Here is a 13,836-nt window from a genome sequence, read left to right on the forward strand (position 1 = left end):
TTTCTGCACAACTGGACCCTCTCTGCACCCCCACAAGCTGACTGTGTTTGAAACCCAGGCCGCCCGGATCCCTGGTGGCCGGCCGCACCTACCCGCAGATGTGCAGGTGAAAACACCCTGTGTAGGGCTTAGCACACACCAGCTTTTTTTTTTTTTTTTAAGATTTATTCATTTTAGGGAGGGAGCGTGCATGTGTGTGCATGTGCACATGACTGGGGGGAGGGGCAGAGGGAGAGAAAGAGTCTCACGCAGACTCCCTCCTGAGCGTAGAGCCCCAGGTAGTGGGGGCAAGGCTCCATCCCAGGACCTGTGATCACGACCTGAGCCGAAACCGGGCGTCGGCAGCCCGACCGACTGAGCCACCCAGGCGCCCTCCATGCCACCTTTGTTAAAAGCTGCCCAAGCCCTCTTACAAAGGATGTGGCTGGTGCCAGGGAGTATGGCCCACCGTGCGGTACGAGCTAGGTTTGACACCGGAGAGCCAGGCCTGTCCCACTACCAAGGCGTCCTCCACGGCCCAGCGCAGGCTTGGGTCCCTGTGAGTGGAGGACAGCACAGGACCCAGGAACCCCAGCAGCCAGAGAAGAGGGATCTGGGCTGCCTTCCACGCCAGGGGCTCAGAAGCACAAATTTTTTTTTTTAAGGTTTTATTTATTTATTTGACAGAGAGATAGAGAGAGCACAAGTAGGCAGAGCAGCAGGCAGAGAGAGAGGGAGAAGCAGGCTCTCCACTGGGCGGGGAGCCTGATGTAGGGCTCGATCCCAGGACCCTGGGATCATGACCTGAGCTGAAGGCAGCCATTTAACTGACTAAGCCCCCCCAGGCACGCCTAGAAGTGCAACTTTAAGGGCAATAGGCAGCGGAACGGGGGCAGAGGTGGGCACGGAGTTTTTACTCTCAGGCACGGAGGAGGGCTGACTCCAGAGCCTGCCCCAAAAGGCACGTCCGCTGGGTAGGGCCCACCGGGCCCTGTCCGCTTTACCTCTGCCTCCCTTCTTCCTGGCCGTGTGAGCTTTGTGTTCTCATGTGGGTGCAGCCCTTTACAGTTTACAAAGGCCTTTCTGCCTCCATTTTCTGCTGAGACAGAGGTAGGCAGGGCTGGACTGGTCTCACCTGGAGCCCCAGAAGGGAGGCACTGGGGCGCACTGGCTGTGGGGCATGGGGACCCCTCCACGGCAGCCCTGGCTCTGCCGTCAGCTCCTCAGCTGGCTGGTGGCCTTGTCCAGTGTGGAAAAGCGGATCAGCTTCAGGCTGGGCGGCTGGGGCTTCCTGCCGTCCCAGAGGTACTCAGGTGACAGCACTTTGGAGGGCTTGTGCGACAGGAAGCGGCGGTTCAGGTGGCTCTCCTCCTGCCAGGCGGCCATGATGCCATTGGCCTTGTCCGCCAGGATGGCCATGTGGCAGCCCCTGGTAAACTCGTACACACTGGCTACCCGCCCCCCGAAGACCGCCCCACCATAATAGAAGTCCCCTTCGCCATCTGCCACGAAGGCGGTGGAAATATGTCTGCGCTCATAGGGGAACTGCTGGCGGGGCACAGCATAGTAGCCGGGGTGAATGGCGGCCACCAGGTCCCCCAGGGTCTCGGGGCCCCACGGGTTCCGGAACACCATGTCCACATTGAGGCAGAAGATGTACTCCACCTCCCAGTGTGCCCTCTTGGCGATGTGCCGGCTGATTTGCTCCATCCGGCGCGTGGAGATCTCCTCCCAGCGGGCATGCCTCTGGATGGGGATGGTGCTGAGGAGGCGGCCGGGGCCCAGCGGGACCCGAGGGATGGCTGCGGGGTCATCGGTGAAGATGTAGTACCGTACCCGATAGCCCTGCATGAAGAAGCGCTCGGCGGACTCCAGGAAGTGCTGCACAAAGCCCGTGTACCTGGTGGGAATGATGTCATCGGCCCTGCTGGCCCTGCCCGCCACATGCTGGCCCTGTCCTGCATGGGGCAGGGGAGTGGGGCTGGGCTCACCCCAGGCTGGGGTCCACCTCCCAGCTCTTCCCCTGGAGATGCCACTCAGGTCTGAAACCTCGGGGTCCTCTGTCCCACCCCCATAGTCACAGTACGGACCTCTTCCTTCGTAGGAAGGATACTGCGATTCGCACACCCAGCTGACTTTCCGTGAGCACTTAACTAGGTGCGGGGCAGTGTTTGAAGCGATTCTTAGCTCCTTCGAGCCTCACAAACTCCCTGAAGGCAGGCACCACAATCCCCATTTCAAAGTTTATTGGTTGTTTTTTTTTTTTTTTTAAGTAATCTCTACACTCAATGCGGGGCTTGAACTCACAACCCCAAGATCGACAGTCGTTCGTTCCACTGACTGAGCCAGCCCGGGGCCCCCCAATAATCTGCATTTTAGAGGCAGAGACACCGAGGCTCAGAGAGAGGAAGATGACCACTTGGTGGGTTAAGTGGCTGCGTCAGGACGGGGTGAGTGGTGCTGGGGGCTTGGGGCTGCGCCCCCCCAGGTCGAAGCTGATAGAACCTGACCCCAGGTGGGCCACCTGTCACCTGGCCAGCACTTGAGGTATTGGGGCCCCGTCCTGGTTTCTCCCTCGGGAAACCGGAAAATGAGACGCAGGAGGAGGCTGCCTGGTGGTGGCTAAAGGCAAGGCCAGGCGGGGTGAGGGGGAGGAGAGGAAACCAGGAGGTATCCAGAGAGTGGCGGGCCCAGAGTAGGCAGAGGGGAGAGGGACCTGAGGGCGGGGCTTGACCTGCCTGCGGCCTGACCATGGACCCCCAGTTATGTGAGGTGGTCTTAAGTGTTTCCAGTCCTTCATGCCTGCCTCGACAGTTCTGGGGAGGCAGAGAGGGGTGAGGAGGCCCACGGGGTGTCCTCACAAAGGCTCCTGCTGCTCCCTCACCTGGGCCGTCTCCTTGCTTCCATGCCAGGGCCAGACCCCCTCCTCCGGGAAGCCCTCCCCTCATCACCCTCTATTCCCTACCTTCCCACGTACATAGTGCCTGGCTCAGTGCTTCCCTGGTGTCCAGGCGGGGACCCGTGTCCCGGTCCTGTTCCTTCCCAGGCTGTAAGCAACGAGGGCTCAGTGACAACCCCCAACGCAGCCGACTACTCACTTCCCTACGGCAAACACCGTGACCCCGATGGTCAGGTTCAGAGGCTGGTAGATGTGGCGCAGCAGCTCGGGGTTGAAGGTTCCCTCGGACACGATGGGTGCCAACCAGGGTGTAAGCGTCAGCAGCTCCGCAGGCCTGGCAGCAGGGGAGGCCGGAGGGGCTGAGGCCCTTCCCTTGGGAGAGCCGCAGCCTCATCCTGGTCCTGCCTCCCACGCTTCATCCCTGTCTCTGGGCCCCAGATCCTCCTATGGGAAGTGGGGATAATGGCTCCTCCCCAGCATGGTCAAGAGGACCAGGAGTGAACGCACATCCACTGTGTAAGGGACCCTGGCACTTCGGGCACCTGCTAAGTGCCTAATCCACACGGGGTAGCAAGGGACCCCAGATTGAGCACCTACTATGCAGTGCCGCCTTTTTTTTTTTTTTTTAAGTAGTCTCATGCCCAGTGTGGAGCCCCACATGGGGCTTGAACTCACCACCCTGAGATCAAGAGTTGGACACTGAAATGAACTGAGCCACTCGGGCGCCCGGAGCTACGCCTTTTGCAAACACCATCTCATCTAGTTCCCCATCCAATCGGCCACGAAGCCGGTATTCTTACCCACTTGTACACAAAAGGCTCCGGGCAGTCTGCCCAAGGTGAAGAGCTAGTGACCGACAGGACCAGAACCCAGGTCCCAGACTACCTGGGCCCCAAGGCCACCTGACACCCCTACCACCCCAGCTTATAAGTCAGAGCTCTATACCTGCACTCCCCACCCCTCCAGGCCCCCCATCCTCCCCCCAATCTCTCCATTCTGCACCCAGGCCCCACCCAACACCCACCTCTGCTCCAGCAACTTGGGCTGAGGGTACAGTGACCTGTAACTGAGAAGGGCCAGTGGTGAGGGGAGGCGGCCCCCAGGTCCCTTGGGCCACAAAGGGGGAAATGGCAGTCACTTACCGGGTCACGGGCTGGAACAGCTTCTCCCCCTTATACTGCAGTTGCATGTTGCTGGGGGCAGAGGCGAGAGAGAACTATTAGTGCCAGGGCTGGGGACAGAGCTACTCAGGGAAGGAGAGAGTAGAGAAGCAGCAAACCGCCCCCCCCACCCCACTCCCCCTCTCACGGGGCAGGCTTCCTTCCAGCTCCCAGGCAGACTTCCTGGAACCTTCCCCACTGCTCCAAGCCCCCCCCCCCCCCCCGCGCCCCCGCTGCTGGGGCTGGGCTCCTACAGAAGCAGTCCCTCTGGGGTCGCTAAGTGGCAGGGCGGTGCTTGATACCCAGTGTCCTCTGTCTGCAAAGCTGAGGCTCTTTCAAACATATCTCTCTGTAGGGGCCTGGCAGTGGGTAGAGGTTCTGAGAAGCTGCAAAGAGCCGGTGATCTGAGTTTTTGCCCCTTTCTTGCCTGGGGACCTGGGCTGAGTCAACGGAGCCCATGGGATGGTCACTTGCAGGACCCAGTTACACAGACACCAATCAAGGCGCTGCTTCGACAGTATTTGGTGGGCGTGATTACCATCTACACCAGCCGGCCTTGGGTAGAGAGGATCCTGCAGGGCCCGGGTGGGCTTGACCCAGGTGGAAAGGCCCAAAGAGCAGAGCTGAGGTTTCCGTGGAGACATTCCGACAGCCTCGGCACCTGCCCAAGCCCCAGCCTGCCCTTCCCGGTGCCTGCTCCCCGGATTCCAGGCTGGCTCAGCTCCATCAGTCGATCTCCCTTTCTCCTTCCCTCCTCCATTCTGTGTCTGTCGTGGAACCCTGGCTCAGACCCCCACTCTTCCTCATCTGTAAAATGGGTAACCATCCTGGACCCTCCGAGCTGGCCCGAGGACCAAGGGACGCGCCCATGCCCAGCACTGAGTGAACGCTTGTGAAGGCAGATTGTCCCCTTCTTGGCAGGCAGGCTGTGTGGCCAGCCTCCACTAGCTGCAGCCGAGGGCAACCTCAGGGAAGAAGTAAGGAGGAAGGTCCTGCGGGTTGCACAGAGCCCCTGGTCCTTCCACCAGCCGGCTGGAAGGACCCGGGGCCAGACTTTGGACTCCTCGGGCTTGAAAGTCCTCCCAATAATGTCCTTCCCCAGAGGGTAGAAGTGAGGCCCAGAGAAGGCGGAGGCCTGCGCGAGGCCACCCGGGGAGGGCAGCAGCTACGGAAGAGGCCTGAGGTCAGCTGTCAGGCCAGACCACCTGAGCATACCGTGCCTGCCCCTCCCTAAGGAATTTTCAATGTGGCATCTTTAATGGGATTTAAGCCTCCTTAAGTTTTCCTACCAATTTTTTGTCCACAGGACAGAAAGAGAGAGTTGGGGTAGAGGGAGAGAGAGAGAATCTCAAGCAGATTCCCTGCTGAACTTGGGGCCCGACGTGAGGCTCGATCTCATGACCCTGAGATCGTGACTTGAGCTGGAACCAAGAGTCGGACGATCTGACCCATTGAGCCATCCAGGTGTCCCCATTTTAACCAGTTTGAAGTACACAGTTGAGGGTCCTGAAGCACACGGACACTGTTGTGCCACTGTCCCCACCATTCCTCTCCAGAACATTCTCATCTCCCCAAACTGAAACTCTGTCCTCATGAAACACTGGATCCCTTCGGCCTCTTCTGGTAACCATTATTCTACTTCTGCTTCTACGAATTTGATTATTCTAGAGATCTCATATAAGTGGGATCCTGCAATACGTGCTTGTCCTCCCATGATCAGTTTAAACTCTTGAATCAACAGTTTTTAAGAGTCAGTCCGTCCCCTGGTTGTCTGCCCTGGTTTCCACCCCAACAAGCGCTCAGGTCCCGGCTCAGAAAGCGACGGCAGCGGCCAAGGCAGGAAGTGAGGAGGGAGAAGGCAGTGGGATCCCGCCTCCCCCCAAGCCCAGCTCCGCTCCAGCCTCACTGGAGAGCTCAACAGTCATCAGCTGAAGCCACAGATGAGCTGGAGCCAAAAAACAAGAACAAAACCCAAAAAACAAAACCCCAAAGCAAAACAAAATAAAAGCCAACTTCACCTGTTCACACCGTAGGCAGGAAAACTAAACGTGAAGAAATGCACATGAAAAGACAGAAAGGTGACCATTTACACTTGCAAAAATTCTCCAACTTTGATCTGTTAAAAAAAAAGAGCTAACTGGACCCAAACAAGAGACAAACTGGGAAGAAAAAGAATGTAGCGAATACTTTGGGCCCAAGGTAGTGCTAGAGCCCCCTACAAGCAGGCGGGGGGGGGGGGGGGGGGCAGGGAGAGAAGGCATATGGCAGGGGCGTCAGGAAAGAGGGAACTCAGTTCGTGGGGAGGGCTGGGGGAAATGAGATCCTCCGCGGAAATCAAGGAAATGAAAATTGAAACTCAGGAGATAGCGTCCTCCCACCCCGTGTCTCGAATGAGCAAGGTGTTCTGGTTTTTGCTTTTTGGAACACCCACTGCTTCCTCTGGGCCAGGCCAGCTTCTTAACTGACTATACTCTGTGTTTACAACGGCGACCCATGCCTCGTGGCTCCTGAGCAGTCTATGATCCAGATTCGAAACCTGCCTTTTGCTATCGTGGAGATCCCCCTTGAGCGCGTTTTGTCACTCTTAACCGTCAAAAAGTCAGCTTCGGTGTGTGGCCGAAGCCTGGTTCCAAGCTCATTTGTTCCTTGGATCCACACCGAACACAACATTTAGCAAAAAGGTCATGTCCTAAGAGCACTGTTTCCTGATCACCTGCTATGTGGCGCGCGCTACAGCAGATGGCTTACAGCTGTCATCGTGCTCCGTGCTCCAGGTGGCCCCGAAGGGGACCGCCAGCATCCCATTCTTCAGAGGAGGCAAGTGAGGCTCAGAGCACTGTGGCATGCTCAAGGTCAAAGCACAGAGGGAGAGCTGCAGGGACACGGCGCGGGGCGGGGGTGGGGGGGGACTGACCTGGGAATTTTACTCCATAGCCCACACATTACCCAGCACTTATCAAACTGTTCAGAATCATGAGCTTAGGACCTCATAACCTGCAAAGGGACCCAAAAACTTTCCCAGTGGCCCCACTCCAGGCAACCCACAGGGCCCCAATTCTCCCCGCCCCGTACTTACAAGATCTCTGGGCAGGGGAGGTAATAGGGGACATAGGAAAAGGGCAGCCAATTCTCCACATACACCCTGGGAAGGAAAAACACCTGTTGACTGTCATGAGGCTGAAAACCCACTTGGTGCACGTTGATGGGATCCCCCACCACTCCTTGGGTCTGGTTGACCTCAGAGGTCAAAGCCTCCTGGTCTCCTGCAATGTGGCCATTATCCACCTGTGCGGTCTTCATTCCAGGGACGGGAATGTTCTTGATGCCAGGCCCTACGCACGAGGGAGTGAAGGGAGTGATGGTGGCCGTGTTGGGAGGGCTTCACAGAGGGAACACATGGGGTAAATTGTAGTGCATGCACAGGAGTTCTTAGAAGAATGGTCCAAGCTGAGGAAAGAGCGAGTGCAGAGGCCCTGAGGCCATTGCTAATCAAAATCCAGAAAGCAAAACTAGTTTGGTCTTACTGGGATTGCAGTTGGGGGACTGGAGTTCCAAGAGAGGTTGGGGGGGACCTAGGAATCCATAAAGGGGTCACGATTTGGGTGTTGAGATGCCAAGAAATGGAGGAATTTGGGGTGAAGGGAGGGCTCCATGGGGACATGCTCACCACAGAAAGCAGAGGGCAGTGCCCAACAGCAGGCAGAATCCTAGGCCCAGGGCCAGTCTGCGGCAGCGCATTGCTGGGTCAAGCTTTTGAACCTGGGCACTAGGAGAGACTGAAGGGGCTTGGAGTCAGTCCACCTCTCCCAGGGCTGTCGGGTTCTGTGCCTGTATCTCCGGGATCCAAGGAACACCTGCAAAGGAACGCTCTGATAGGGGATAGGGGCTCCCTCCTTGCTCCCTGCCTTCCCCTGGGTGGCCCGAGCTATGACAACTCCGGTAGGCGGACAGAGGGACAGTGGCTCCGTGCTCAGCCGAATCCTGCAGCTGTGCCTTGGAGAGGCCAAGCGTCCGCCCTGTCTGGGCTCTCAGGTCCTCCCCTCAACCCCCGCCCTCCGCGGGGAGCAGAGGGCGGCCTGCCTGCCCCCTGACTCGGGCAGCAGCGCAGGGCGGGGCGCCCGGGCGGGGCTTGGAGGACTCCAGGGGGTAACAGCGGGGACACCGGAAATCGAGCCCTGAGCCGGCCCAGTGGGGACACACCAGGCCCGAGCGGGGGCTGCGCCGAGAGGGGCGGCCGTGCTGCCCGTGCGGTGGAGTAGGGATGGGGTGCGGGGGGGTGGGGGCAGCCGTGTCTTCCTCGGGAAGGGCAGTGCCTGGGCTCTCCAGGGGACGGCGGGAGCGCGCTTCCATTCTCCCGGGCTCGGTAACCTCGGGCAAGTCACTCTCCTCTCCCTCCACCCCAGCCTCGGTGTCCTCCTCGGCCAAACGTGTCCGCACCCGGTGGCCTGGGGCCCAGACGCGCAGCGCACTTCGCCCACCACTGCCCCGCGAAGCGGGACGGGGGGGAGCGCGACTGTTCCCGCCGGCTGGAGACTCACCCCTTGCGACCGGACGGGGTTTAGGACGGATGGAGGGGCACACCCCGGCCCGGAAACCAGTATCTCAGCTCGCCAGGGCCTCGGCGATACCCGGCGGCCGCGCCGCGCCAGCAGCCGCGCCCGGGGCTGACCCTGGGGCAGAGCCGGCGGCTGGGCGCGCGGTCTCCGGCCCGGGAATGGGGGGCGGGGCCCGCGAGAGGAAAGGACATGTATGCCCCGCCCACCAGCCTGCGCGCCCCGCCCACCCGCGTACCCGGCCGCCTGTCCCAGCCCCTGCCCACCTGCCGCTCGCGCCCCGCCCGCCGGCCAAGGTACCCGTCCCCGGGGTCCTAGCGCAGGTCCGCTCACGCCGGCGGCCCAGCCCCGCAGCAAGAAGAGTCGGTCCGGGAACTCAGGGCGAGGGTGGGGACCTGAGAAATCAGAAAAACTTCCTTGTTTTTAGAAGAATGTCGAAACAATCCCAGGAAGGAAAACCGAGTAGAACGCCGTTTAGCTCAGGGCCTCCCAAATCTCCCAGAGCCTTCCCTCCTCCCCCAAAAGGGGTTGCCAGGTAGCATTGACACCATAGTTCACACCGGCGATTCCCGATTCCTGGGGCGGGGGGGGGGGGGGGGGGGACACACCCTCTTACATCTCTCCAAGAGCCAGAGGGTCTGGGTGCTGTTGAGGGAGAGGGCATACAGAGGGACAAAAAGGGAGGCGCCCAAACGGTTTGGGTACAGAGAAATCGCATGGGAAAGAAATAAGGACAATCAGGCTCGGAGAGGTTACAGGTTTGTTCAAGGTCACAGTGATGCAGCTTGAAATCGTAGATCCAGGTCTTCTTGGCTCCTGGGCACAGCCTCTCACGTCCTGCAGGGGTGTCACAGTGTCCTTGGGGTTTCCCTTGAGGACCACAGGGTCCTGTATGGCAGGGCTTGTGTCCCCCAGAGGATGCAGGGGCCTGGCACACGCTGGGGGCGCTGGTGAGTGCTGGCTGAAAGGTCCTGCTTCCATTTTTAGCAGCAAACACTGGTTCCCTGGGACCCAGTCTGGGGCTGAATCTATTTTTTTCTTAAGCAAGCTCTACCCTGAATGTGGGGCTTGAACTCAAGACCCTGAGATCAAGAACCACATGGCTTATCCACTCTTGACTGTTTTTTGCTGACTCTGGTTACAATTGTATAGCCAGGGCACGAGGCCTGTGGATTTTCCAGCGGCCTCCGGGCTGAGGCTCAGGAATCACTGTTATCGCAACCACAGGGACCTGTCAGGACTGGAAGGGTCTACGCCACTGGGAAGCCAGGCGCAAGCTGGCTTGCAAACAATGATTTCTCCCTGGGAATAAAGAGGTGACCCAGACAGGGCTCACCCAGCCCTGTGGCCCTGGCAGACGGGCCAGCCCTCTGCCAGCCGGCCACGGCCCTTTCCTGACCCAACCAGCTCTGTCCGATGGCCCTACCCCCGGCCCCCCATCTCCCAGGAGGAGAAAAATCCAACCTAGGACAGCCTCAGGGCTGGCCTGAGAGGAGCTGGGTGGAAGGAAAGGTGAAGGGATGTTTGGTGTTTGTGACCTTAAACTATGGCGACTAAGAACTGGGAGGGGAGAGGAAGATGGCCCCAGCACAGGGCATGCATTTGGACGGCGTTCTAATCGGAGAGTGTAGGTGGTTAAGCTAGGAATCCAGGTGGAGACCTGAAGTGCTCAAGGGAGCCCCGAGGAGAACCCAAAAGAACAAGAGCCAAACGGAGAAAAGTGTAGGGGCAGAGGGAGTGGTGGGCGGAATTGGTGCCCTGGTTTGCAGTCAGCTGCTTCCTCCCAACTTGCTCTGCCCCTATATATGTAATAAGAAAAAGCCTTTATTAAGTATTCCTTAAATATCTTTTTAGGATGAGGAGGGCCATGAGGACTGCAGTCGCCCTTGCTGACGGTGAGTGGGACTGTCAGGAGGCTCTGGGTTCACTGTCAGACGCCAGGTGCCTGCAGATGGCAGGGAGCATAGGGGGCCCCAAGTCCATGCACGAATGCATCCACACACGGACAGAGACACAGTGGTTTCTCCTCTGTAACATAGCGGCCCCTTATGTGGATTCGTTTGTCTATTGAGTCAAGAAAACGTAAGGGTCTGCTAGAGGTCAGGCACTGTTCTGGGGGTTTGGGCTTACAGGAAAGTGACATCTTTCCTGCTCTCATGGAGCTGACCGGAGCAGGGGTTAAATGGGGAATTCAGGTCCCAGATGTGCGGTCTTGCTGCTGGGATCAGCCACCTTGTCCAGCAGCTTAGGACCAATCCAAGGGAGGCCTGCAGTGGAGGGGTTATGTCCATGCTACCCTCGATAATCACGTGTCTATCCCCCCCATCACCTGTCCTCTGATTACTCATCTGTAAAATGGGCGTGTAAGGAAATCCATCCCTAGGTTTTTCCGTAAAGTTGAACTTGACCCTCCCAGACTGACAAGGAAGAACTTCCCCGTGGTCTGTCTCCCCACCGGTAACTCCAGGGGAGGGGGTCACTGGGTTTGAGGTCACCAAGGGGATTGGGCAATGTCCCAGGGGGATGGTTAGGGTTCTTCTTCTGGTTAGTGGCCAAGTTGGGCTGGAGGCTCTGGTCTTCAAAGATTGTCCTCAGATCCCCCACCACCCACAGACCTTCACAATTGGTCCCCTGCTCTGACCTACCCCCAGGATCCTCGAAAGTGCCCCAGAGTGTCTCTCAGGAAGAAGGGGCATGTCTTAGAACCCTGGAATGATCAGGAGTAACAGGATTCCCTAGACCTTAATCTCCCAGGGCAGGTGGAGGGTCTACAGAGCTGGGTGGAGACAGGGCTTCCAGCCCAGGGCCTCCCTTTTCTTACTGTGAGGAAGAAACTTCTGTCTGGAGCAAGGGCCAGCATTTTCATGGGAACCCAGCGAAGGCTGCGGAAACCCAGGTTAGACTGAGACATCCATCTCAGCCTATCTGCTGGGCCCTGGTCCTGGGTCCCGGGGGATGGGCAGCAACAGGAGATGTGTCCCTGAGGACAGACGTCCAGTCTCACAAAACCTGTTTTTCCTGGTATAAAAGGAGGCAATGAGTTCCTTCTGTGCTTGTCAAGCTGGGCCTCTTGGAACCCCGGGGGTGGCGGGCAGGGGCCCGGGTCCCTGGGGAGTGTATCGGGGTTGGGGGGAGTCCAAGTCTCATCCCAGCTTCACCCCGTTTGCGAAACTGGGCTTCTGCATTCAGTATCATCAGAACAATATACACCAACCCCCCTAAAAAGTGGGGCTTAAAAAATGTCAGGGCTGATGAGCACTGGGCCAGCCCTGACCCTCAGGGACCCTGCTCCTGTGATCCTTGTTGTCCTGTGTGTTCGGGAGAACAAGTAGGAGAGCAAGCTGGCTGTTCGGTCCACCTGGGAGCCCGCCGAGTCTGAGGGCCATTCTTCAGTCGGAGTCCCATTATCCCGCACTGGCTGAGCCAGGCCTGCCCAGGGCAGTGCCAGGCTGGTGCACACCGGGCCTTGTACGTCTGTGTCTGAGAGCCCTGCAGGAGATAGCACGAGGGTGCAGTGGCGGTGGGGTGAGGGGGCCTGGGGTCCCTACAGATCCCACCGCTTAGTGGTCCGTGAGCTCACTTGGAGGAGAGGCTATGGTTTTGAATCAAAATAGAGAACATAAGAGAGCACGCTTCCCAGGAAGGGTCAAGGGTCTCGTGGGCTGCGTGTGCGTGGGTGTGTCTGTGCGTGGGTGCATGCATGCACGGGGTCGGATGGGAACGGGGTTCCGGACCTGGCACAGGCCAGCGTGTGTCTGGTGTGCGTTGGGGGAGGGGACCGAGATACGCCAGGGCCTGGCCATCCCTGCTCAGGGGAAGGTGAACCGGCCCAAATGGAGGGCCTCTGGGAAGGAGGAGCCTTGTGCCCACTAGGCCGGCGATCCTGGGCTGGTACGTCCATCCCAGGACGGATCTGGAAAGGTCAGTTTCCTGCTCAGAGCCTGGAGGACCCATGGCCCCCACGTGAGAGCTTCTTGGTCAGAGGAAGGTGTTGTGCCCTCGGGCTCCCCGGCTCACAGGAGCGCAGCTGGGGATGACCCATCCGTGCACCGCTCGCCCTTGTGCACCTGCTGCTGGGGGAGCACCTGCCCCCTCCTCTCTGTAGACGGCTCTCTCCTGCACCAGCCGTGCCTCCTCCCATGCCAGCCAGAGGCTGCCAGCCTGAGAGCCTGGACATCCTGATGACCCCCTGCCCTGGGGACAGAGCGGTGCACGTGGGTCGTGGTCTCCCAGTGGGCCTGAGGTCAAGGCCCCCATGGCGCTCCCTCCACTCCTTTGGGCTCATTGTGCCACGTCCTCCCTCAGGCTCCCTGGGCCCAGCTCCTCTGCTGGCGGGGGGGGGGGGGGGGGCACCCTCGGCCCAGGCTGTACACGCTGGGACCGGGAGCAGGTCTTCTGGACCTTCTGGCCTCGCGCTTCCCTGCCTGTGCTATGGGCACCAACTGGCCTCCCAGGCCGGTCCGAGGACACCCAGCATAGGGAGGTGCAGGGCCCTGCACAGGAGATGCCTAGGAACCCCCAAGCGAGCGCACAGGCCTTGCACAACACACCAGGCTTTTGAGGGGCCCAGCGCCGGAGGCGGGCGTCCCGCCACGGGGCACGGGGAGTCCTGGCATGGGTGGCCATGGTGGGGGAGGCCCCTGAAGGATCCCAGAAGAGGTAGGAGACAAGGAAGATGACAGGACAGAGCTTCCCAAGGAGGATGACGTAAGGCTCAGAGGACCTCCAACGTCCTTAGGAAAACTCGGAGGCCCTGGGGATGTTGGCTGTGATGCTGTCCCTGGGGCCGAACAGTTGTGTCCCAAACCCCCAGTCAACACTGCCTGAGGCACTCTTTGTTGCATCGAGGAATCAGGGCTGGTGGGCCAGGAGGACTCCCAGGGCGTCAGGTCGAGGCTATCCTGACTTTGCCTCCCTTTGCAGGACTCGATGTGTCTCGAGGCAGTGCGAAGCATCGTTCTCTCCATTCTTGGTGCAGCCGGCCCCCGTGTTCCGGAGCAGATTCCTGGTGCCCATCTCGCTGCTCATCCTGAGGACTGTCCCCTGTCAGCTCCCACAGTGACCGTGAGTGCCATGGGGACAGGGACAACATGGTTTAAGCCTCAGTGCTCAGTTTCCAGCTGGGAGCCCAGATCCTCTGCTGGATGAGGGAGGAGGGGAGGGAGTCAGGCTAGAGGAGAGGGAGGAAAGGCGGGGGGGGGGGGGGGGGGGGTGGGGAGGAATTTGGGAAGGAGGCCGTGAAAGC

At 59.4% G+C, this 13,836-nt stretch overlaps 1 protein-coding gene across 10 annotated transcripts; it reads right to left on the reverse strand.

The window, feature by feature from the left end:
• Window positions 1-668: 668 nt before the first annotated feature.
• GBGT1 (globoside alpha-1,3-N-acetylgalactosaminyltransferase 1 (FORS blood group)) lies at window positions 669-8,768 on the reverse strand. Of its 10 annotated transcripts, XM_047699169.1 has the most exons (8): window positions 8,577-8,768; window positions 7,706-7,892; window positions 7,115-7,180; window positions 6,057-6,080; window positions 4,021-4,071; window positions 3,903-3,944; window positions 3,078-3,212; window positions 669-1,879 (listed from the first exon to the last, which is right to left on the reverse strand). In XM_047699169.1, exons 2-8 carry the CDS (start codon window positions 7,774-7,776, stop codon window positions 1,195-1,197), a joined length of 1,074 nt encoding a protein of 357 aa, XP_047555125.1. In that variant the 5' UTR covers window positions 7,777-7,892; window positions 8,577-8,768; the 3' UTR covers window positions 669-1,194. The 10 variants fall into 10 exon arrangements, with proteins under 10 accessions (XP_047555125.1, XP_047555129.1, XP_047555132.1 ...); XM_047699173.1 differs by lacking the exon at window positions 3,903-3,944; XM_047699176.1 differs by lacking the exon at window positions 8,577-8,768 and having other exon boundaries at window positions 6,057-6,154; window positions 7,706-7,768.
• Between the last annotated feature and the right edge of the window lie 5,068 nt (window positions 8,769-13,836).

Source organism: Lutra lutra, chromosome 13, assembly GCF_902655055.1.
Source record: "Lutra lutra chromosome 13, mLutLut1.2, whole genome shotgun sequence".
Taxonomy (NCBI): Eukaryota; Metazoa; Chordata; class Mammalia; order Carnivora; family Mustelidae; genus Lutra; species Lutra lutra.